Raw genomic sequence first — 25,854 nt, 5'->3', positions numbered from 1 at the left:
AGAGGGCGGGCTCGGGGTTCCCCCCAAACCTCCCAACTCCTGATCAAACACAGAAGGAATTGACCTGGACTGTGGCTTCTACCAGAGGGGAAGGTCTCTGGGCTGTTTCCTGACCCACAGGATGAATCTGTGAGGCAAGCAAATCTGCCAAGGTAGAGGAGGAACTTTGTCACAGAGTACTTTTTTACCAATCTAAAATTAAGCACTTTTTTTTTTTAATGCCCACCATCATAAAAAACAAAAACAAAAGCCCTGCAATGAATTCAAATAGGAAAACTTGGGCTAGGCCTGAAACCTGTGTGTGTGTGTCCCCAGGAGGGAGTTGTCCACCAATTACCTAGGCTATTGGCTAATAAGCAAAATACTATGGCATGTTGCCAAGCTCCATCTATTTGTGACAACAAAATGAGATGCTGTTCATAGACTCTGTGGAGCTTTATATTATATCATCCCTTTTCTTTCTTTAATGCAGTGGTGTTGGAATAACTTTTATAGTGGGGGGTGCTGAAAGCCATTTAACGAAACTATAAACCCTAATATGATGGAAACCACTTCAAGCCAGAAGGTGCTGCCACACCTTCAGTACTCCTAGTTTCAGCGTCCCTGCTTTAATGCTTTCATCACTAGTGAAATGGGTACCACCGCTGATTTAAATTATCAGGCTTCAGAGTTCTCACCTTGCTGACATGAATAGGGGTAGTTTATTCCTTCTCGGAGCTATTGTTTCAGGCTGCCTGCATACATCAGGCAACATCACTGACAACAATGCCATAGGAGGCGTATAAGCAATAAGGAGATGTGGAAGCAAAGGCAATTATATTCCTGCTTATTATTCCTATTATGTCTTTCAGGAACTTATCTAAACTCCCTAAGGACACTATATTTAGGCTAGATCATGAAGAAGGAATTTCTGGTATTGATGCCCCCCTAAGAAATCTTTCTAAACTGATGGAGAATTCTTCTGCCAGGTTTGTAGAATTGAATTGTTTTCAGATATCGTTTAGTAATTGTATAAATGTTCTCTCTGATAGTAATTTTGTCTAATTCCCTTTTTTCTCCCTAGTGAAAAGCTTCGTAACTTAATAATTGACTTCCACAAACCACAGTTCATCCAGCATTTGAGCTCTGTTCTTCCTCCTGAAGCAAAGGAAACTGTTGCAAACATTTTAAAGGGTAAACATTATATTTAACTCATAGTAGCAGCTTAAATGTTTCTTTATTTTTTGTAGGACTTCTCATATGCATTGACTGATATAATTAATCTGTTCAGAAATACATACATCAATTGCAAAGCACCTGGCACCTTACATCAATAAAGTGTGAGCCTTTCTCCTTTAAGATTCAGATCTGAGCAACTCCAACTTGCCCTTATTTCTACTATTAAATTAGTCTTAAACCAGTAAAAAGATGTGCATGTCTTGTGCATTTAAGCTCTTTAAGTTCTTCCTCTTGCAGACTATTGGAGGGAGCAGGTTCAAGAGAGATTTACCTTTCACTAAAAACACCCTTTTACTAGCCCATAGAGTGTAACTGTGAGAACAAACAGCAAAAGTGACCCTGTAGATTTGAACTTCCATGAGGGGTAGGGGGGTGCAGAGAGAGAGAGAGAGAGAGAGAATCTGTCAGATAACTTGACCCCAAATCACCTGAGGCTTTCTAGATCATAGCCAACACTAGAAGCAAATATGTAGCCACTGTGAAACACTGAGGTAGTGTTATGTACTTGTAGCAGTTTCTCTTCTCTCCTCCTTCCCACCCCCCCATCGCCCCCTTTATCTGTAGTGTCCAGGTGTTTTTCAGGGGTAGCCCTAGATACAGTAACTTATAGTAAACTAGTCTAGAAGATAAAAAATTGATTATTGTGTTAAGGTTTGCATCAGATAGGAATGGGTACAGCCTCCTGGCTGGCAGCAAAAGGGGTAGAGGGAACAGAAGGAAGAAGAGCTGTGTGTACTTGAGAATTCAGAAGTAGTAATGGGTAAAGAATGACTCTAAGACTGCAAATCACATTGTTAAAGGTTAAAGATAATGACTTCTGGTAGAAAGTGCATTTGCAATACCTACTGATTAGTTTAAACATTTCTTCCTGCTTATCTGTTTCAACTGAGGTTTTGTCTACACTACCTTGCTTTAGCGACACGATTGTGCTGCTAAAAGGTGCACAGTGTAGCTGTTAGTCGGAAGGAGAAAACCCTCTTGCTGACCAAAAAAAAAAGATGATAAAAGTGGACCCACCACGGGTGACAGCGGCTTTGTCCTGCTGACAAAGTGCTGTTCACACCAGCGCTTTTCGTTGGTAAAACTTTTGTCATTTGGGGGTTTGTTTTCTGTTTGTTTTTTTTTTAAACACCCCTGAACAACAAAAGTTTTGCTGATGAAATTCCAGTGTAGACAAAGCCTGAGCTTTATCTGGGCTTAAACCTAGGCTGGGTAGCTTGCATCTGTTCTCTCCTGGGAAAGTGAACTCGTTCTAACGTTTCTCTTAAATAGTAAGATGCTCTGGCCTGCATTTTTTTTGTCTCCTCTTGAAGTATTGTATAAATGTTACTCTTGTTCAACAAAATGGAAACCCATATTTGAGATCCTATGTAGAGGAAGAAAGGGAGGAACAAATCATAAGCTATTAAGATTAATTTACTTCTTCTGGAGCCAGGATAGACAATGAATATCTGCTTTTCAGTATTTTTAAATAAACTCTTTAGATATCATTTATAATATTATCAAAAATTATGCATCAGTAAACAAGTCATCTTTTTATTATGATGAAAGGTTTTTAGTGGGGAGAACTAGCAGTTGAGGTTGCATATAGGACTAACAACAAATACTTAACTTTTTTCTTTTTCTAATTAAAGGTCTGAATAAGCCTCAGAAACAGGCAATGAAACAAGTGCTACTTTCAAAAGATTACACGCTCATCGTGGGTATGCCTGGAACAGGAAAAACTACTACAATATGTGCTCTAGTAAGACGATAATGTGACCTAATGTTAGAAGTAAATTGTTAATTTAAAAGCTTGGAGGGCAAGCATCAAATAAGCTGTATGTGAAGCATCCTCTTCACAATTGAGATTTATACAGGACTGCTGTCTGTGTCATTTACATTGAAACAAATATGGAGCCAGCTTTACGATAAAGAACATTAGCACTAGTAGAATAACAAAATGTATCCTTTGGTGTCAAGTGGTGTGTTTTTTAATCCTATCCACCAGTCCCACCCTGGAGGTGGGTGATGACATATTGATCGATTTACAATGTTTTAATGCTGTTACAATCCTTTGGCACCAGACTACAATAAAATCTTCCAATTTTGAAGCAGATCTGAGGTTTGGAAACAAACGCTTCATTAGCAGTAGATATGGTGTGAGAACTCAAGGTTTGTCTGCACTGGGATATTAAGTGCTGGTGTAGCTGCACTAGTGCAAACTCCTGATGTTGGCCTGATTTACACTGATGAAGCTTGCCCCATTCAAATTGTGCCGCACTGGTTAGGGACAGAGGGTTTACATTGGTGGTTAAAATCCCAGTGTAGACAAGAGCCTGCTTGGGACTCTTGTCCCCTCATATGACTTTTTGGCTTCCTAGGTCCAACATCAATTTAGAAAAATGTAGACTAATTATCCTTTTAAGAAATGAATTACTGATTCCTATATTCAAACTAATATTGGGTTTTTTCTTTTTTCTCTCCTTGCTACTCCTCCTATTTTAGGTAAGAATTCTTTATGCCTGTGGCTTCAGTGTTCTGCTGACAAGTTTTACACACACTGCTGTTGACAATATCCTGCTGAAGTTAGCCAGGTTCAAAGTAGGATTTTTGCGCTTGGGGCGAGCTCAGAAGGTTCATCCAGACATTCGGAAGTTTACAGAGGAAGAAATTTGCAGATCTAAATCAATTAAATCTATAACTCATTTGGAGGAACTCTATAACAATCAAGTAAGAGAAATAATATTCAGTAGTCCTGCAACATATTTAGAACAGTATAAATTAGTGTATCTATTACAAATGCTGTACAGAGACAAAACCTTACCTCAGAAGGGTCTGGGTGCCTCAGTGATCAGAAAAGAGATCTTCAATTTCTGTCATCAATTCAAGTTTGGCCATTGTCTATTGTGAATCAGGTTACCATCTGAGTCGAGTGTGTGGGTTGTGGTTTGTGGGTGGGTTGTGTGGGGTATGGTGTGGTTTTTTTGACATTTCTTTTGCTTGTGTGAAATGAAAATGAGCTGGTTAGTTCACTTCTATTTGTATAATAGTAGTGCCTGAAGATCTTTGACTGAGGCCTCATTGTGCTAGACTAATAAAATAAATACACACTCACTCACCACTAAGACTGTCATTGCCCCCAGAGAACTTACAGGAAGGGTCTACATCACAAAAAAATCTGTTAGTTGTCTTGTTGGTAGGCTTTGCAGCGAAGCAGAGGACTGAATTGGTATGGGAAGTGGGTTTTTACCTTTGATCACTTCAGTCAGGGTGCAGTTGGGGTGAGGAAGATTGCACTGCCATCGCCATATATGTCTTTAATCCAGAGAACAGGGACACTGACACTTCCTGGAGGTACCCAGAGTTGATGCACTTTGCTACCACCTATCCTTAGTGTGAAGAAGTCTTGTTTGTCCCTGCTATGCCTCAGCACCCCCTCCATCCCCGCCCCCAGCCACTGGCAACAGAAACACTCCCCTCTAGGCCCCATAGACCCCACTATCATTCTTTAGATTAGCAATAGGTACGCTCAAGCCCTCCAAGTGTGTCCTTGGAATGTTCAGCCCCTGGCCCATTGGACACTTGCAGCATATTCCAAAGAAATAGTATACCCCAATTTACCAGTACTACGTCAGATTCCTGTTAAATCTGTTTATTTTGCAAGGCATAGCAATTCAAGTAATAGGAAGTAGAAACTTTGGAAACGGTTACATACAAAAAAACCACACATTCTGAGCCTAGACTTGATTAATGAGTCTCATGTCTAGTAGAGTATTGCTCACCCAAAATCCTTGCAGCATTACATAACCAGCTGGCTGTGACCCTTGTTTCATGAGACAATCTTGCTGTAAGTTTTGTCTCCTAGGTGAAAGATTCGGAGTGCAACTGAAGACACTACATTATACAGGATCAATCTTTTGTCTTGATTCATAAGCAGGACGCCTCCTTGCTGTTTTTCTTCCTGTAGATTTCCTCTACAGTATCTAAATATGGATCTTGCTCAGTATGCAAATAGGCATACAGTGTTATGTAGGTATATAATACACAAGTGGCCAGCCATTATCTTCTGCCTACAGGGACTATCTCTGAGATAGTCACTGCTTGGTGACCTGCCTAGCTGTACAACTTTAAGAGCATCGTTTTCAGGATAGATATCGAACTTCTTAAATATTAGCCATACATATATTTTTCAATTATTATGACAATCAACTTTCTCAACAAAAGATCTCACATGCCACCCTTTGGTGAACTGTTATGCAGATATATGACCCAGGGGATCCCTGTAAAACTCTGTACCCCCTGCCAGTTAACACCAAGTGGTCTCTGTCACAGACACCAATCTTGAGGGCAGTCAGTCCAGCACCATTCACAAGCTCCATATTTGTTTAATTGAATTTAAAAATAGAATCCTAAACACTTAGGAGGAATGAATCATGAACTCCTAAGTATCTATGTATTCCAGAACTACTTTTGTTTTGTTTGTAAATCAATATATTGTAAAGTTTTTGGATTATATGGAGTTTAAGGGCTATGTAAAACTCAGACTCCCAATATTAAGGGTTAATGAGTTTTTTTAAAAAAAAATGTAGCTTTATTTGATTAGAGGTCAGACTTATTAATGTAGAAATTGTATTTAAAATATGAAAAGGGAAGAAAATATCTTTTTATCTGTAAGATATGTCTAACTTTTCAGCCAGTAGTTGCAACAACATGCATGGGAGTAAACCATCCAATTTTTGCTCGGAAACTGTTTGACTTCTGCATAGTGGATGAGGCGTCTCAAATAAGCCAGCCAATCTGCCTGGGTCCACTCTTCTATTCACGTAGGTTTGTGCTGGTGGGGGACCATCAACAGCTACCTCCACTTGTACACAACACAGAAGCAAGGTAGGATAAAATGGTATTGGAAAAACATAAAAAGTGTGGTGTTGGGGCAACAAGTGGACTTTCAAGGCACTGACTTACACATCTGATTTTTTTAACAGAGATCTTGGCATGAGTGAAAGTTTGTTTAAGAGACTGGAACAAAACAAGAATGCTGTTGTCCAGTTAACCGTGCAGTACAGAATGAATAGGTATTTAAAACTATTTCAATTACTAGTGATTTTTTTAATGTAAATTTCAATCTATAAGACTTGAAACCTGCTTTTGTTTTTAAACTCCATAGTAAAATTATGTCACTAAGTAACAAGTTGGTGTATGAAGGCAAATTGGAATGTGGCTCAGAGAAAGTGTCAAAAGCCACTGTTATCCTGCCAAACTTAAAAAATTTGAAGCTGGAGCTGGAATTATTTGCAGATTCGTCAGAAACATGGTTGAAAGAAACACTTGAGCCAAACAATCCTGTGTGTTTTCTTAACACAGAGAAGGTAAATTTTGCTTGCATAGTTCCCTTTATCTTCATGCTATCCTGTCTTCAAAATACTGTATTATTTTTATTTTGATGTTTGTAGACCATATTTGCAATATAGTTAAATTGCTTAAAGTTTAAAGTTCTTATGGCTTTTCTTATCAAACTTGTACAACGTAGAGTATAGGCAACAGTATGTAGTCTTAAAAAAAAAAGTCTCTTCCAGTTGTATACAAAGTGTTCCGAACTTCAAGTGCCGCATTAACTGAAATTATTTAGCCAAGAGACAGTCTCATCCTTGTTGTATGCTTATGCTTTATGGTAAGCAGGCAAGAAGTCAATTCAGAAGTCTGAGCATTGGCTGTCTTGAAATGTTTTAGCATCCAGCATCTTTAATGTTAGGAAAAATTCTAAATGTGTTTTTGTTTCTTGAAATGTACCAACTTCATTAATATTGAGCCAAATTCTGCACTCAGTTACAAGAATGCAACATGAGTGACGTTACTGGAAGTTCTGAATGTGTAACCAAATGGTATCCCTTTCTAACTGTTAGGAGACTGTTTGTTTCTGAAGGTTTTCTATGGGGCAGATACGAGTTGCTTAGGATGAACATTTCCAGCAGCAAGGCAGATTGTGACACTCTGGTTGTAGGGAATTTTCACAAAATCTCTCTCTTTGGACTGTACCCCTATATAATCTGCCTTGCTGTTCTGTGTCTGACTGTGGGCTGGAAGCTAACTTGCGGGAGAGAGTGAATTAGTTTCGGAATGTATGATGATCATTCATGGGGACTGGAGATGGAATTACCTCCAGGGAGGGAAGGAGGCTGGATTGGAGCACTTCAATGGTTGTGGGAGGAGAATGAGTGTTGTGGGCAGAGAACTTTATGCTCTAGCCACTATACAACACTGCCTAAGGCTGTGTCTATACTGCAAACATTACAGTGGCGCAGCTGCGCCACTGTAAGGTATGCAGTGTAGCCACTGTTTGTCGGCAGGAGAGAGCGCTCCTGCCAATAAAATAAAACCACCCCCAATGAGGGGTGGCGGCTTTGTTGGTTGGAGCGCAACCCCCACTGACAAAGAGCTGTCCACACTGGTGCTTTTCATTGGTAAAACTCTTGTCGGTCAGGCTGGGTTTTTTATTTTTTTCCACACCCCTGACTGACAAGTTTTACTAATGAGAATGCAGTGTAGGTATAGCCTAAGTCCTGTAAGGGAGGCAGCATGGTGTAGTGGTTAGAGCAGGTGATTGGGAGTTGAGGATGTTAGCGTTTCTCATCTCTAAAACTGATTTTAGTCCCTTCTATATCACTCTACAATGGCTTTGCCAGTCTCTGTGGCAACTGGAGGAAGTACAGATCTTTTCTCTGAGCCAGGGATTGGTCGACTGTCCCCTCAAAGAACTCTCTAGAATTCCCAGCCTCCAAGCAGCACAGACAGCAGAGTCCAGGTCTCCCTTTGTAGCACTTTCACAGGAGCTTGTCATGCCCCCTTCTGTGGCTGGCTGCCAGAAAGATTTAACTAAATGTATCTCAATTTTTTCATTAGCTTTGAGGATTTTCTTAAAACTGTTTAAAGTATATATTTTTGTTTTTGTTGTGGCTTTCTGAGGAGGGTGTGAAGGTACAGCACCTCTCCTTCCCTCTTCATAAATGTCATAGAAGGCTGCTGGAACTTTGCTTCCAGATGGCATGTGGTCAAGGTCCATGCCAAGATGGTTGAGTTACTTTTTAATTGTACAGGAGTTTATCAAATCCTACACACCGCCTGCCCCCCTCCCCAGTGCTGGTTTACTGCTTTCTATCCAGGGTTGTTTTTTTCCTGTCTGTTGCTTGCTTGCCAAGTAGTTTGAAAGGAAGAAGTTTTTCCTCTATTAAATTCCTAAATTTCATTTATGCAGTCTAGTGTCTCCCACAATTCTGTGAAACCTGGGCTGTTCTGGAAATGGTTCAGCATCACACTGTAGCCTGTTTTGTCTGTGCCTCCAGAACTCCCGTTTCTGTGGCAGCAGTTAGCAGTGGTTTGCTTTGCTGCTGACCAATTCCTTTGCTAACTTTGATTGTTTTCAGAAGTAGTAAACTTCTCCTTTCCTGGATCAGGTAATTGGTGGCATGGTGGCCTCAGTTACCTGGGGCTGCTTGCAAAGCACCTTCCCTCTGACACACACCTGGTGCCCCTCAGGCAATGGGAGAGCTGTCCTGGAAACATAAGGCTAAATAAAAGCAGCCATCTATATTGAGGCAGCATGTACAGTCTCTTCAGAGGGTGAATTATTCCCCTCCTATTCGTAGCCATCTGATCCTGAGGAGCTGCAACTTCAGTGCAGAAAGGCCTGATCAGGAGCTTCTGAGCATTTTGGCGAGAGAATCTAAGGACAAGGTTGATGCTAAGTCCTGCAAAAGACCTGGAAGGAAAAGCCCTTTTAGAATCCTTGAAGTCCTTTTTTCTTAGCCCAAGATACTGGAAGTGGGTCCACAGCTTCCCCCAAGATGAATCTGTGGCTTCCTATGAACAGACCCCATCCCCCATGCAGAGGGAGTGAAGACCCAAAAGGGAGGACATAGAGAAACATCTAGAGGATTCCAGGCTCATGATAAAGAGCCACAAGAGACCTTATCCGAGCCACAACAATGCAGGAATCCCAGAAGAAAAGGCAAAAAGAGCCAAAAACAAAGGAAGCATAAAAAGAAAAGGAAAAAAATATAAAAGACCTGACTTTCATCCTCTGGCACTCTTCCTCCTCCTCCATTAAGGGAGAACTTTCTGATTCAGGCTCTGAGCAGAACAAGGAGAAAAACAGCCAAGGATTTTTCCCCAAGACGAATTTGCTACTGTGTGCAGGAAAATGCCTTCCTATGTATAGCTCCAACCAGATGAGGTGTTAGATGAGAATTCAAAGGGTGAATACCTGCCAGGGAAATCCCTTCCTGAGAAAAGAAATTCCCATGCATTATTTTTTTGAAGCTGTAACCAGAGATTAATGGGAACACCTTGATAAGGGAAAGCATACAAGCAAAATATATACTTAGCATTTTTTTACTAATGCATGTTTTACAGCATTGATCAGAAATACCAAAGGTAGAGGCCACCCTTAGAAGGAGTCTTTGATTTTTCTCAGCTGCTTTGAGCATCCATGTATGCTTCCTGTTTTGGAAGAGGTGAAGTGGCCTGACTATATTATATCTAAAGGCCCTGGATGACAAGGATCATCCTGACTTCAGGACTATCCTTAAGAGAGAGTCCCTCGTAACTGCTTATGTTCACTGAGCCATCTGCAATTAAAAGAGGTTCTCAGCCAGAGAGATGGCATGCAAATCAGCAACCTGGTCTGTTTTTATGCACTTGGATAGCAGATGGCCACTCCAAACAAATCCAGAGGTCTTAAACATGATCTTACAGTCACTTGGCCTTTCATCTGTGGAGCTTTCACCAGGAACAGAAAGCTTGACACTGTATTTTGCAATGGAAACAATTTACAGATCACTAGGCACAGATGTTCTTTCATACAAGTGGCTGAAGTGCTTTCTTTATGCATTCCCACAACTTCTGCTTGCAGAAAGAGTGATTGAGAAGATAAAATGAAAGGAAGCAAAGTTGATAGTTCTAGCTCCCCACTTGCCAAGCAGATAAGTTTTTTCAGATTTGGAGACTTGGCATTAGATCAACCAGTGAGTCCACAAATCCTTCACCAAGGTCCCATTCTCTAGCCCAAGTTGTCTCCATGTGACAACAGAGCTATTGAGAGGAAAGCATTAAGTGCACCCTGTTTTCCTCCAAGGTGAATCAGGACTGTACTGGCCTCCGCATAGACTTCAATGCTAAAAGGCTACTTCTCCATCTGGGCATGGGTAAGCTCATGGTGCCAAGCAGATAGAAATCCCAAGGACCCTGGAATTTCACACATTCTGGATTTCCTTCAGAACCGTATGGACAAGGGACTGTTGCCTAATACTGTAAAACATTAGTTGTCAGATTTAAGCAGTGTCTTAACACACTGCGTCTGGGGCTCGTCAGCTGAAAGTTTGCAGGCTGCAAGATTTCTCAGAGCAGTCAAACTGGCTGTAGACAAACTGGGATCTACCACTGGTGCTAAAATCCCTAACTGCCATCCATTTGTTAGCTGTTAAGCCTTTTTAGTTTAAGAAACCTTGCTTCTTGGTTGCTAGCATGTCTGCTAGATATGTCTTGGAGTTGGCAGCTCAGGAACCATACTGTGTCCCCTATGATAACAAGGTGGTTTTAAGGACTCCAGAATTTTTCTTATCAAAGGTGAATTCCTCTTTTAATTCTAGATATGCCAGGAAATGAGCTTCTCCTCATTTTTGTCCAAAACTGAAAAGGTGTGGTATAATCTAGATGTATTTAGAACACCAAAGTTCTACCCTCAGGTGCATTGAATCGTTGAGAAGATCAGGCTCCTTGTTCATGTTCTTTCATCTAGAATTCCAAGGCCTTCAGGTATCCAAACTATTCCTGGCCAGATGGATTAAGTTGTTATGCATTGTGGTGACACAAAAGGCACCAGATAAACCTGCTCTTGAAGAGGTTAGTTTTAATTCTTTTATAATCTCTAGCAACCTCTTGGCAGAATGACATGTGCCTCAACTGAGGAAACTTTCAGGACAGCAACATGGTGTTTTATCAACACCTTTATCAAATACTTTAAGACGAACTTTCTATCCTCTTCAGAGGCCTTCTTTGGAAGGAACGTGCTGTATGCAGTGATCCAAAAATAACTTGCCATTTTACTGTCAAGGGGAGACTTCTATGTTTCAGTTGTTTCTTCGTCTTTCTCTTACCTACTTTCCAAGCATCACAAAATTGTGGGAGATGCTGGGCTACGAAATCAAAAGAACACTTTACTTAATTATCTTTTTGCTAGCAGCATCTCTTCCAATTCTGCCCTTGCTGATATGACTTCTGTAGTCAAGGGGCAACATTTATTTTGTCTAGTTTGTGAAGAAGGTAGCCTACTGTACATAGTTCACTGCTTGGCATTAAGGCTATTATTTGATTATGTGGTAGGGTTTCTACACAGCTTTGGAATGACTCTTCTGGTCGGCACCTGGAGAAGGGGGGCATGACCAGTATGGGCTGAACAACTTCCAAAACTGTAGAGCAAGGGTAGGCAACCTATGGCACCCATGTCAAAGGCGGCACGCGAGCTGATTTTTCAGTGGCAATCACACTGCCTGGGTCCTGGCTACCCATCCAGGCGGCTCTGCATTTTAATTTAATTTTAGATGCAACTTCTTAAACATTTAAAAAACCTTATTTACTTTACATACAACAATAGTTTAGTTATATATTATAGACTTTTAGAAAGAGACCTTCTAAAAACATGAAAATGTATTACTGGCACGTGAAACCTTCAGTTAGAGTGAATAAATGAAGACTCGGCACACCACTTCTGAAAGGTTGTTGACCTCTGCTGTAGAGAGTAGAACAGCCCAAGTATCACAGAATTGTGTGAGACATTGCTAGAAGAAAGGAAGCAATGAGGTAAGAAACTTTCTATTGTCAAAACTCTGTTGGAAGTGGTTTCAGTTGAAGAGTACTTACAAATTTTATTTCTAAAGCTGAAAAATACTATTATTCTGGAGAGTTCTTCCTGAGGGGTGGTCCTAAGACCAGGTTCAGTTTAAAACTAAAAATGATCTGCCTCCAGTTACCATGGAGATGAGACAATCCCCCCTGTGAAGACTGACATGGAGGTTCCTAGAATGGAAAGTCACAGATACACAGAATTTTCATTTTCTGAGACATGTGGACAAGCCACTTTGTGCTTCAGTTTCCCAGCTGTAAAACAGGGATAGCGACCTGCATAAATTGCTTTGTGGTTTTAGGATGAAAGTTGCTGTTTGAATATTAGTAGTTTTTACATGAGCAAGTGTAATACAATTTCATTGAATTACTGAACAAAATATAACTTGTGCCTGTTATAGTCATTTTGAGTTTTTATACAGGTTCCAGCACCAGAACAGGCAGAAAAAGGTGGTGTAAGTAATGTGACAGAAGCCAAACTAGTACTCTTCCTCACCTCCTTCTTTATTAAGGTATCTCTCTTTTAATGTTTGGAGGGAGGGCAAAATAATTGTACTTTAACAATGGTATAAAACTACTGGAGAATGCAAACCTGCATGTTTAGGAATGAACTAGAACTTCAAGAGTAAACTGAAGGCTGGTTGAATGGCAGTCCAGTGCAGGGGTTAGAATTTCAGGATCTCATTTTGTCTCCTACCCCTAGCCTGGCTGGGGCTACAGTGCATTGAGGCAGCATGTTCGGTCCTTGAAGGAATGGGGAAGTGCTTCTTTCCTCTTCAGCGACTTCTAGAGTGAACCTGAAGTGGCATTGACTGACATACTCTGGTGAAAGCTATGTTCAGCCTTCTGAAGGACAATCAGCTACAAGGGATTTCTTTTAAAGTATGAAGTAGAGGGAGAAATGAGGACTTGGAGGACCCCTTCCCTCCTAAAGTGCCAGGGAAGGCCAAAGTGTGGGGCCTGATTTTAACTAATAACTGTGCTTAGACTTCCATTGATAAATTAGTCATCATATTCTGTAGCATTGGGAGTTCCTAGAGGATCTCTTGGTTATAGAACAGACCCCAAACTAACTAGACTGTCATGTTTTCAAGTCACTCTTTTTCGCTTTTTCTTTCCGTTAAGGCTGGCTGTAAAGCTTCAGATATTGGTATCGTATCTCCATACAGACATCAGTTAAAGATAATCACTGACTTGATGACATGCTCATGTATCAATACAGTGGAAGTAAATACTGTGGACAAATACCAAGGAAGAGACAAAAGTATCATAATAGTATCTTTTGTTAGGAATAACAATGATGGAAATGTGAGTGGACTACATTTAACTAAATGATTCAAAGACATTTCACAAAGTTAAGACTACCATTAACTGAAATCTTCAAAATAAGACATGAATACTTTTTACTGAACATGCATGAATATGTTTATCATAATTACATCTATAACAATTGCACTTAAACTGGGAAAACTGAGTGGATAGTTGGCATTTACAAAGTAATATAGACAGATTAAGGATATTTTTGTTAAAATGCCATTTTTAATTGTATAGTGTCAACAATTTGCTCAACACTTTGATAGCATGCTTATATTTTAAAATGAAATATTTTAAATTCAAATTTAGTTAATTCATACTGTTTGGCTTTGTTCTCACTTGAATAATGAAAATAAATTAGTGGGTTTAACCTTTTCGTATTTCTAACCACTTTCATTTTTTCTCCTCCTCTAGCATATTGTTTGAATGTTTGGGTTGGAAAAACTTGAGTGATTTAACAATGTTATATTAGGATTAAAATAATAATTTATGTTGGCTAATTTTTTTTAATCTTATAGAAACATAATTTGGAACTAAATTTTACGTTCCTTTTTAAGAAATATAAGCAACCTCCCTGAGATTTAAAAAATTGAAGATGGGTTGTACTTCTACACTTTTCATTCTTTTAGAAAGTTGGAATGTAAGGTGAGAGAGAGAGAATAAATAATTATATTAATTTCAACAGCTTGGAACACTTCTGATGGACTGGAGGCGTCTTAATGTTGCTATTACGAGAGCGAAGCACAAATTAATCATGCTGGGCTGTGTTCCATCACTCTGCCGCTATCCTCCTTTAGAGAAGTTACTCTGCCATTTAAACTCTGAAGCCATGATATCCTTTTCCTATGCATTTCTGTATATCCTGATACTCTTCCTGGATAAATATGTTCTCCTTAGTTTTAATATTTGAAAATGGGATTAATTACAATAGTTGAAACTGCATACTTCTGTTGAAACAGACTGGAATTACATGCTGAGAAGAGTGCTTTCAAGGGAAGGAAAAAGTGCTGCTAGACTGGGGAGCTGAAGCTCTGTAGCATGGGAATTGCATTTTCAATTTGCCATAAATGTACATTATTCTTAGAATAGACAACCTTAATATTTGCCCATATTTGTAACTTGCATTTTTGCCAACAGCTTTCCATTTAGTAATGGATGTTGGGGTGAAAGTCCTCTTTGAACATGAACTATGAAACAATTTCAATAAAATACTTTGTGCCGTGGTCCCCATCTCAGTGCTGTAGACTTTTATGTTGCAGTTACTCTACTTATTCAGTAACTTAACAGTTGAATAGGCAGCATCTCAAGAAGAACAGGGAGCACCTTATAGATATTGTAGATTCTTCATCTTGCAAAGCTGTAACAGCTTACTGAATTACAAGTTCTCTTATTCAGTATGTCTTCCCCACTGGGTATTGCTGCTATGAAACATATTCTGTGTTCTCTCATGCTACATAATCAACACCAGCAGCCAAAGGAGGCTACTCAAATACCATTTCCTTGAATGTTGTGTCTAGTGTCAGGAGCTGTATCTGTAACAGAGCTGTAGCAAGATATGGGGCAAATGTTTCAGACTTTTCAAGATGCACAAATCGTGGCCTGTACTACATGTTCAACCTGTATTATAGTGGGGAAAAGTTACCCCTTTAATATGTTTAGTTGGTATGCTTTGGGTCCAGCTAATAAGTGAGTCCAGAATTTGTAACTGTATCTTCCACAATTTGCAAATCAGCTTTGATTTTAAGGGCTTGTTTACACAATGTGGCAAGATTCTCTAAAGTAGTGTGACTTGCAAAGTGCTGTAACTGCCTGCCATAGAACCTGGTGACGTACTCTAAAATTTGGCTGGGCCAAATCTGAGAGAATGGTGCTGTGACCTTATGCATCAGGTTGCAAAACTCAGAGCAGGGAGCCGGGCCTAGCCCCATGGGATAGAAGCTGCTGCTATAGGGTGAGTGCAGGGCCAATTTGCTCATCAATCCTCCCTTGCACACGAGGCTAGGAGAAAGTGTGTTGTTGTCGAAGCTCAGTGATGGGCTAATGAGCCCCTGGACATGGCACCCTATCTAGAACCTTCCTGTGATCCAGACATACTGTTTGGGAAACACTGAACGAGGCTACACTTTTTAACATTGCAAACTAAAGCTACATAAAAACAGGTCTCTATTTAACCCTGGTTTTCTGTCTACCATTGTATAGTCCACTAGATGTGGTTAGCATGCCAACTTTTTTTATTTTCTTCAAACGTGTGGAGGGATAGGGCATGTATTTTAAAAGGAATTGTCTTGATAGTGCAATAATTAATAAGGCTCCTAGAACTGAAAAAATTGGTATCTTTATATACATAATCTCTCTTGTTCATTGCGTCTTTTCATTAGACTTTGTCTCTTCTCAGAGTAATTAGAGAAACCTATAACTGCTAAAAGAGAGTCCGTGAAGTGGGAAGGTTTGAAGATGGCATTGTGATATGTCCAAAAATTACTTTTGACACAAGACAGACCCTTATACTTATAAACTGACTTTTGCAAGAACAAAATATTATCCAAGTATTTGAAGTTTATTTTCCTTAACTTTTTATTACATTTTCAGTCTTCCATCAGGAGCGCATGAACGTGTCTATCCGTGTAGCCTCCTTTGACTATAAAGATGAAGAATCTGAGGAAAAAAGTCATCTTGTTCATTTTCTACATGTGCTGCTGAATGCAAATAATGGTTTAGTAGACTATGGATGCTGAGTGCAGCATGTAGTCTGAATGGATTTGATTTCAGTCTGCTTTCTCAAACTGTAAAAGTTTCTTTTCACTATATTGCACAAATTCGTATAAAGAAAAAAGGTAATTTTATTACCAGTGTGACACTACCATATCAGTAGCACAAAAGTCTGCACTTCTAGAGGTACTAGATAACTAATCTCGTATTCCATTTTCCTTTGGATATATATTTATCTATATATTTCTTGTGGGTGATAAAAAATTGCTTACTTGCCACTCAGTACAAATAATAGACACTGCTTTGAGTGACAATACATTTGGGATCATTTTGGCTTTGGAGATTTTAAAATGTAGTTCTTATACAGAAATTCCCTTCTTTCTTGCAAACTGTAAGATTGTGTTTTTGTGCCTCTCAGAAAATGAGAAGGAGTTCCCTTTTCTATTTCCAGTGCCCATCCTGTTGCCTTCTTATTAAAGTCTATCCTACGTGTAAGAATATAACACTCTTTTATGTTTTCATACATAATTGTATTCTAGACTTCTCACACTGACACAACTTGATAACATATTCCCATCTTCCACTAGCTTATGGATATGTTCTGAGAAATGTGATGTTGATATACCTATTCGCCTTTAAGAGTTAAATTATTTTAGCAAATGAAAGCTTTTTAAAAACTTATGGGGTGAAATCCTAGCCAACCTTGAAGTCAGTGGCAAGACTCTTTGACTTTACTGGATCCAGGATTTCATATGTAGTATTGGCTTTCTTTTGGGAGTTGTTGGGTTGGGGACAGATTTGTAGCTGACTGTTAATAAACTTACATGCCTGGTTGTTTCCTTAAATGATGCAAATTTCCCTTTACTTGTCACAGTATAAGAGAGCTGAAATAGAACTACCTCATACTTAATGCTTTAGTTTATGCTATTAACCTAACATTAATTTGTAGATTTTAACTTTTGACTCTTCAAAAAGACACACATGCTATTCATTGTATTTTTTCACATTTATTTTCTTTAATGTCAAAGTTGTGTGCAAAGGGTTGTTCATGACTTTATACATTAGATGTGGGCATTTCTGGTTTTAAAATTCACTGTTTTTTTTGTAATCGTAACATAATAAAAATTTGTTAAATTGTTACGATTGGGCTAGTTATGGCACTGCTTGAATCAAACAAAATATCAGTATTTTCAGTTGAAATGCATAGGCACCATGACTTGCTGTGTAACTGAACTTCTTCTTCGAGTCCTTGCTCATATCCATTCCAATTAGGTGTGTGCGTGCCGTGTGCACGTCCGTCGGAAGATTTTTACCGTAGCAACACTCGGCGGGTTGGATGGGCACCCCCTGGCGTGGCGCCACTATGGCACCGAATATATACCACTGCTGACCCGTCCTCTCCTCAGTTCCTTCTTACCGCCCATGTCGGTCGTTGGAACAGTGGAGCGCGGCTTAGCTGATCTCCACTACCCTAGTGTTTTCACTTGTTCTAATACTTACTGTGTATATAGTTTACTTTTATAGGTCTAGTTAATAGTTTTAATACCTTTTCGTAAACGTAGTTAGTGTATATAGTTCAGAGGGTCGGGGATTAGCCCCTTTCCCTCACCCAGTGCCCAGGCCCATGCCTGGCTCACCAGGTTTCAAACTGTGCCGCACAGTCTGCACCGGGGAGAAGGGCCTCATCGGCACCAGAGAGCGCCGGCATTGCGAAGACATCTCGGCACCAACCGTCACCGGTCCAGAAACCAGCCCAGCACCGCTCCCTCTCCCCACGTGCCAAAAAGCTCAAAGCTCCTGTGGCTCCACCATCTGCACCGCAGTCTGAGCAGCAGCCTAAATCAAGCCACCTGGCACCAGCAACTGCCGCAGCACCGGCAATCTCGGCACCATTGATTCCGGCCGCACAAGAGCCATCGAGTCCGGTGCATGACAGCTCCCTGGCACATGCCTTGGTAGAGCTTATCGTTCCCACTACGCCAGAGACTTTTTCAACGGCGAGGGAACTAATTGCCTTAACGGAGTCCACCCTGCCTCAACCCCCGGCACTGCCGGTGCGGGTTATCCAATCAACAGGGAAGCCCGCCATGGTCAGGCCATCCTTCATCGACGCTGGAGGTAGGCAGCATTCAAGATCGAGGTCTCGCCCGTGCTCTCGATCTCGTCACCGGTTCCGATCTAGGCGCCGCTCGCAGTCTCGGTACCGATCTCCTTCTCGGTACCGGTCGTACTCGCGGCACCACTCAAGATCCCACTCAGCGGACTGATACTCCCGATACTGGTCCAGCTCCCGGCACCGCTTACGCCGCAGCCGCTCTCATCATAGAGCTTCACGATCCCAGTCGACCTCCCGGCACCGCGCTGGTCACAGGTCCCGGTCTCCCTCTTGGCACAGGTACGACTCCCGGTACCGCTCTCTGGTGTGGCACGAAGTATGGTACCCTGGACACAGGGCTCCTCCTCACATGGTTTCTGCCCCACCATGGCCATCGCGGAACCCATCTGAGTCTTTGCACGCTGATAGCGCCGCCTACAGGGATTCAGAGACGCACAGCCATGTCCCCCATGAGGCTCAAGGTCCGGACCACGCTCCACCTCAGTGGTCCTTCTGTATGCCTTGGGCATATTACCAGGCCCAAGGCGATCCCACAGTACCATCATGTTCCGCCCCATCGGAACATCGCGCACCGGAGGCCACTGTTAGCCGCCCCCCTCCAGTGGGTACAGAAGAATCTCCTCCAGCGCCGGACCCCCAGGGGTTCCCGGACCCTGACGTACCTCCTGACCAGGAATCTACATGAATCAGTCGTGCCAGGTCTGTCGTCGTCCTCGTCACCAGATGAGGCAGTAGCCGGTACTTCTTCATTGGGTCCGCCCCCTATCGACCTCCGAGCTCACCAGGACCTTCTGAGGCGAGTCACCTTAAATATCAATCTCCAGGTGGAGGAGGTCCCGGAGGCTGAAGACCCAGTCATAGACATACTGTCGGTGGATGCGCCAACTCGTGTGGCTTTGCCATTCATCCGTTCCATCCAAGCCAAAGTGGACACCATTTGGCAATCTCTGGCGTCTATCCCTCCCACGGCCAGAGGCTTGGAAAGAAAGTACATGGTACCCTCTAAAGGGTATGAATACTTATATACCCATCCTCCTCCATGCTCTCTGGTAGTTCAATCTGTGAATGAGCGAGAGCGCCATGGCCAGCAAGCCCCCGCCCCTAAATCGCGGGAGGCTCGACGGATGGACCTGTTGGGACGTAAAGTGTACTCTGCCGGGGGCCTCCAGCTTAGAGTGGCCAACCAACAAGCCCCGTTAAGCAGATATAACTATAATACCTGGCAGTCGGTGGGTAAGTTCACTGAATTGGTCCCACAGGACTCCCAACAGGAATTCCAGGCCCTTCTGGAAGAAGGGAAGAAAGTGGCCTGGAGTTCCCTGCAGGCCTCGACGCTGCTGATTCGGCGGCCAGAACCGTGGCCTCACGAATCACAATGCGGAGGATCTCGTGGCTGCAAGTATCAGGCCTACCTCCTGAACTGCAGCACACCATCCAGGACCTCCCGTTTGATGGCCAGGGCCTTTTCTCTCAGAAAATGGACCCTAGACTCCAAAGTCTCAAGGATAATCGCGTGATTATGCGTTCCCTTGGGATGCGTACCCCGCAAACCCAATGAAGGTCTTTCCGTAGCCAGCCTCGGTGCCTTTACCCACCACCCAGGCCACAACAAGACTTTGGCAGAAGGCGTGGTTGCGGGAACCGCAGACGGCAATCAGGTTCTCAAGGGGGCCACAATAACGGTCCCGCCAAACCATCAGCCGGACCCAAACCGAACTTTTGAAGGTGCGCCCGAGAGCAGAGCACCAGTCCTTCCCCAGGATCCTCTTCAGTTTTCCAACCGCCTTTGCTCCTTCCTCCCTGCATGGGCCCAATTAACCTTGGATTGTTGGGTCCTACGCACGGTGGAATTTGGATATCACTTTCAACTTATTTCGCCTCCTCCCTCTCACCCTCCCTCCCTGTCCCTCTTCAGGGACCCTTCTCACGAGCAATTCCCCTGGCAAGAGGTCCGTACGCTCCTTTCCATCAGAGCTATAGAGGAGGTACCGGAGAAATTAAGGGGCAAGGGATTTTATTCCTGATATTTCCTAATCCCCAAGGCAAAAGGAGGTCTCCGACCCATCCTGGACCTGTGCAGACTCAACATGTTTTTGAAAAAGTTGAAGTTCTGCATGGTATCCCTGGGGACCATCATCCCATCCTTGGATCCCGGAGACTGGTACGCTGCTCTCAAAATGAAAGATGCATATTTCCATATTGCAATTTATCCCCCACACAGACGGTACCTACGGTTTACGGTGCACCGCCAACATTTCTAATTTGCTGTCCTTCTGTTTGGCCTCTCTACGGCCCCTCGCGTTTTTACAAAGTGCATGGCGGTAGCAGCCGCCTTCCTCCATCGTCGGTGAATACATGTTTCCTTACCTAGATGACTGGCTTATTCGAGGGACCTCCAAGGCCCAGGTCACCCAGCACGTAGCCATCATCACAGACCTATTCGAGAGACTGGGCCTCATGATCAGTCTAGAAAAGTCTACTCTCGTGCCCACTCAAAGAATAGAATTCATTGGGGCCATTCTAGACTCCAGACTTGTGAAAGCTTGCCTACCACTGCCCCGATTTCAGGCACTAGTCTCTGTTATAAAAAGCCTCCAAACCTTTCTGACGACCTCGGCTCGCACCTGTCTGAGCCTCCTCGGTCACATGGCTGCATGTACATTTGTAACCAAGCACGCAAAACTACGCATGCGTCCCCTTCAAACCTGGCTTGCCTCAGTGTATCGTCCAGGCAGAGATACTATAGACATGGTGGTCACCATTCCTCAGACTGTCTTAGACTCCCTCAACTGGTGGCTAACACCCTCCCTGGTTTGTTCAGGACTGCCATTCCATCCGAGGCAGCCCGCGGTGTCCCTAACGACGGACGCGTCATCTCTCGGTTGGGGGGCTCATCTAGACCATCGTTGCACGCAAGGCCTCTGGTCATCTCAAGAGCTAGCGTTTCATATAAATGTCCAGGAGCTGAGAGCAGTCCGCCTGGCGTGCCAGCCGTTTCTACAACATCTGCAAGGTCGTTGTGTTTCAGTGCTTACCGACAACACAACAGCCATGCACTACGTAAACAAGCAGGGAGGGACTCGATCCTCCCCCCTTTGTCAGGAGGCGATCCAACTGTGGGAATTTTGCATAACCCACTCGATAGACCTTGTAGCATCGTTCCTCCTGGGAGTCCGGAACACCCTGGCAGACCATCTCAACAGATCCTTTCAGTCTCACGAGTGGTTGCTTTGCCCGGACATTCTACATTCCATCTTCCAGAAGTGGGGCTTTCCCCACATAGATCTCTTCGCTTCCCGCGACAACAGGAAGTGCCAGAAGTTCTGCTCCTTCCAAGGTCTCGCCCCGGGCTCGATATCGGACGCCTTCCTAATCTCATGGAAGAACCAGCTGCTGTACGCCTTTCCACCCTTCCCACTGGTGCACAGGGTTCTCTTAAAGCTCCACAGGGACAGGGCTCTCCTGATTCTGATCGCCCCTGTGTGGCCCAGACAGTACTGGTACACCACATTGCTGGACCACTCAATAGCCAACCCGATCCCTCTGCCCCCGCATCAGGATCTTATAACGCAGGACCACATCAGGCTTCACCACCTGGACCTGCAGTCCCTCCATCTCACAGCGTGGCTCCTGCATGGTTAACCCAGTCAGAGTTACGTTGCTCTGCCCCAGTGCAAGTACTCCTGGGTAGTAGAAAACCTTCCACCCAGTCTACGTACTTGACCAAGTGGAAGCGATTTTCTTGCTGGTGTCAAACACTAAATCTAACACCCACGGAGGTTCCCATTCCCACTATATTGGACTACCTCTGGCATCTCAAACAGCAAGGCCTTGCTATTTCATCATTGCGAGTACACTTGGCAGCTATTTCTACTTTCCACCCCAGAGAAGGTACTTACTCTGTCTTCTCCCACCCTATTATCTCGAGGTTCCTCAAAGGTTTGGAGCGTCTATACCCCCAGTACGACGCCCCGCCCCTTGGGACCTCAACTTGGACCTGACGAGACTTACGACTTCTCCATTCGAGCCATTGGCAACCTGCTCGCTCCTGTATTTGTCAAGGAAAACAGCCTTCCTTGTGGCCATCACATCGGCTAGGAGAGTCTCTGAGCTTCGGGCTCTGATGATGGATCCATCTTACACAGTGTTCCACAAAGACAAGGTGCAGTTACGTCCACATCCAGCGTTCCTCTCTAAAGTAGTCTCGGCCTTCCATCTCAACCAGGACATATTCCTCTCGGTCTTCTTTCCCAAACCGCAGTTGCATTCCCTTGACGTCCATAGGGCGCTCGCCTTCTACATTGACCGAACGAGACCCTTCCGCAAAACACCACCCTAACTTTTTGTGGCAGTGGCAGATCGGATGAAAGGCCTACCCGTCTCTTCTCAGAGAATTTCGTCATGGGTAACGGCATGCATCCGTACTTGCTATGATCTCGCTCATGTCTCTCCGGGACATATTACCGCTCATTCTACCAGGGCTCAGGCCTCATCAGCCACCTTCCTAGCTCAAGTACCCATCCAAGAGATATGTCGAGCAGCTACATGGTCTTCAGTACATACCTTCACTTCTCATTATGCCCTGGTGCAACAATCCAGAGAGGACGCAGCCTTCGGTTCTGCGGTTCTACACTCTGCAGTATCTCACTCCGACCCCACTGCCTAGGTAAGGCTTGGGATTCACCTAATTGGAATGGATATGAGCAAGCACTCGAAGAAGAAAAGACGGTTACTCACCTTTGTAACTGTTGTTCTTCGAGATGTTGCTCCTATCCATTCCAAAACCCGCCCTCCTTCCCCACTCTCGGAGTAGCCTGCAAGAAGGAACTGAGTAGCGGACGGGTCGGCAGGGGTATATATTCGGTGCCATAGCGGCGCCACGCCAGGGGACACCTAGCTGACCCACCGAGTGTTGCTAGGGTAAAAATCTTCTGACGGACGTGCACGCAGCGCACATACACCTAATTGGAATGGATATGAGCAACACATCTTGAAGAACAACAGTTACAAAGGTGAGTAACCGTCTTTTCCAGCTTTTCCTTTCTGTCCCAGAGACAAAACTTCAATCCTCATCATTTCATGTCTTGACTGCTTTGGGTACCTCTTTGCTGTCCTTGAAGAACAGATTTAAAAATTTTATTACAGTGAAGGTTTGAAATGAAATATACACAGATTGGGAGGGAAGGTACTGTACATCCGGGTTCAGGCTTGGGTTACACCCTTGCTTTCCCCAAGTCTATTTCAAATGCTGTTGCTAAAATCTTGGTTCATTGCTCCCATCACGTCAACCCCCTCTCTGAGTGCCTCTACTGCTCTCCTCCCCCGCCCCTCCAGACTTGTCGTCTCCTCAGCCTTTCTAGAATCTTGTGGATGTCCAGCTGTCAGTTCAAGTTCAACATTGCTGAAACAGCACTTAATCGCCCCCTGCCCCCTCTAGACCCTCTTTGCTACCTCCTTTCTCAATCATTTATATATAGCATCATTGTTTTGCTTGTCACTCAGGCCTGTAAGATGTCATCTTTATTGACCTCTTTAGATCCTCAGTTGCAGCCTGGCTAAATCTTGCCTATTCTTTCTGCATAATATCGGTAAGATATGACCTTTCCTATCCATCCACCTGGACAACTCTTGTTGCTGTAATCAAGATCAGAGCTTGGACATACTTTTCTCGGCCCTTGACAAGTCTAATCTTACCCCCTCATATCCATTCAGACTACGCTTCAAAGACTATTCTCCTTGCCACTTGCGTTGAGCATATTATTCCTCTCTTTGATCTCTCTAGTGGCTCCTCCTCCCCTCTTGTAACAAACATGTTGCTTGTCTTCACTTTCAATGCCTTCCATTTCAATTCCCTGTTTCATTCAAGATCCAGATGTCAGCTTCCACTTCCTCTCTGACCTGATAGCAGCTTCTATCATCTGTTTGTTAAATTTCAAATAAATACCTTTTGTGCTTTCTCCCATGGTGCCCTTACTGCTTATTGTAATCAGCTGTAATGCTACCTCATTCTCCACTTGCGACCCTCCTCTTTGAAACTCCTTTTTGGTGATGGTCACATTTTTTCTAGGCACAGTTAGACTGTGGGTGCACTGAGACTGAGATCATGGTCTATCATGCTGACCAATATTGTCTCATTGTGTCTTTGTACTCACCTGTATCAATTTCTTGGCTCCTATATTTACACTTAGTAATTGTCTTTCGTCTAGTTATACTGTGCCTAGAATAATGAGGTCCTGGTATGTGAGTAGGGTTTGTAAGTGCTATGGTAGTGCTTCTACCTACAAGATTTTTACATTTCAACCCCTTCAGTTTACCCCCCCCCCCATCTAGCTTATCTACTAACCATTCATGTTGCTAATCATGTCTTTGCTTTACCAATATTTCTAACCTTTTATTGCCTGTTAATCAGTTTGTTCCTTAAAGGCTTTTTGCATGTCCCCTTATATGTAGGCAAAACTCCCTCATAAAACCTGATCAGCCCTTTCCTTAACTTCTCTTTATAAGAGACCTTTCCTTGTCCATCCTGGCTCCTGAGCAGCTGCTGAACTGTGACAATGTCTCTGATTCCTTTTCCTACTCCAAGTGTGATGCTAAATGAATTAGTCTGAGGGAGCAAGGTTTTTGTTACAGGTACTTTATAGAATAGGGATAAATATCTGATTATTTACCGTATGAAGGTGGATGTGTGAGCTGCAGCATATTTGTTAACTTTTCAGTGCAAGAGACTTGAACTTTTCTTTTTTTCTTCAATAACCTTGACAATCAAGTTTCTAACCAGGTCCCTTGTCAGAGTTCTTTAGGCACACTTTCACCTGTGGAAGGCAGGAGAATTTTCTTTTACATGTTCATATTTCTGCCACAGGTGCTATATCAATCAGACCTAATTTATGGTATAGGTGGAGGTCACCTTTACATTTATCCCAAGAAACTAAAAGCAGCAGCAAACTGTCAAACTTGGCCTTCTCTTCTTCAATTACTTTTGACAAGTGGAAGGGGGAATAGTTTATTGGTGCATAAACAAAATCTAGGTAAAGTAGGGAACTTTCTTCTAAAATACTTATACAACCGTACCGCGCAAAGGCTGGGTGTTGTACAATTACAGAAGAGACAATCCCTTCCCTCAAGGATTTACAACCTAAAGCTACAACAAAGCACTGCGCTGTGCAATGCAAAATACGCCCATTTGTCAATACAAAAGGAAAGTACGCGCATTAGGTCAGAAATGGTACCTGAATACATACGTGCAGAAGTGAAAGAGGCTAACATTTTCTCTGTACCGGTTCTTATGAGCCCCCTCTAGGCCCATTGCTGCACGCCTGTGGAGGACGCTGGTGGCAGCTGAGCCTTGTGTAGTTCGGGCTACTTATGAAAGAGGAGGGTGAAGATTGGCCTCATAGTTACCTCCCGTTCAGTCCTCAGCTGTGGGGCAAGGCTGGCTGTAGACCCCAGTTTTGAGGCGTCAGCGCCGGACGAGCAGCGGCTATTCTGTGAGGCTGGAGCATGAGGGGAGCTGCGCTGTGCTGCGCTCTGCCCTGCGTCCAGAAGCAGCCACTCCCCGCTGGTTGCGCTCTAGGGTAGGCAGAGAGGGGCAGGTCCTCCTGCCGCCGGGGGCGCAGTGC

General features: G+C 43.2%; 1 protein-coding gene across 1 annotated transcript in view; it reads left to right on the top strand.

Moving 5' to 3' along the window:
• DNA2 (DNA replication helicase/nuclease 2) overlaps positions 1-17,207 on the top strand; it is a 37,134-nt gene extending 19,927 nt beyond the window's left edge. The window contains exons 11-21 of the mRNA XM_032795246.2: positions 852-968; positions 1,064-1,173; positions 2,853-2,962; positions 3,706-3,930; positions 5,894-6,087; positions 6,186-6,275; positions 6,368-6,569; positions 12,519-12,608; positions 13,222-13,404; positions 14,096-14,242; positions 15,992-17,207. Coding sequence (XP_032651137.1) covers positions 852-968; positions 1,064-1,173; positions 2,853-2,962; positions 3,706-3,930; positions 5,894-6,087; positions 6,186-6,275; positions 6,368-6,569; positions 12,519-12,608; positions 13,222-13,404; positions 14,096-14,242; positions 15,992-16,048 — 1,525 coding nt within the window. The 3' untranslated portion in view covers positions 16,049-17,207. The remainder of the gene's footprint in view (positions 1-851; positions 969-1,063; positions 1,174-2,852; positions 2,963-3,705; positions 3,931-5,893; positions 6,088-6,185; positions 6,276-6,367; positions 6,570-12,518; positions 12,609-13,221; positions 13,405-14,095; positions 14,243-15,991) is intronic.
• The last annotated feature ends 8,647 nt before the right edge of the window (positions 17,208-25,854 follow it).

Source organism: Chelonoidis abingdonii, chromosome 15 (assembly GCF_003597395.2).
Source record: "Chelonoidis abingdonii isolate Lonesome George chromosome 15, CheloAbing_2.0, whole genome shotgun sequence".
NCBI lineage: Eukaryota > Metazoa > Chordata > Testudines > Testudinidae > Chelonoidis > Chelonoidis abingdonii.
The sequence above is the reverse complement of the archived record's forward strand: the minus strand, read 5'-3'. Positions and strand labels throughout refer to the sequence as shown.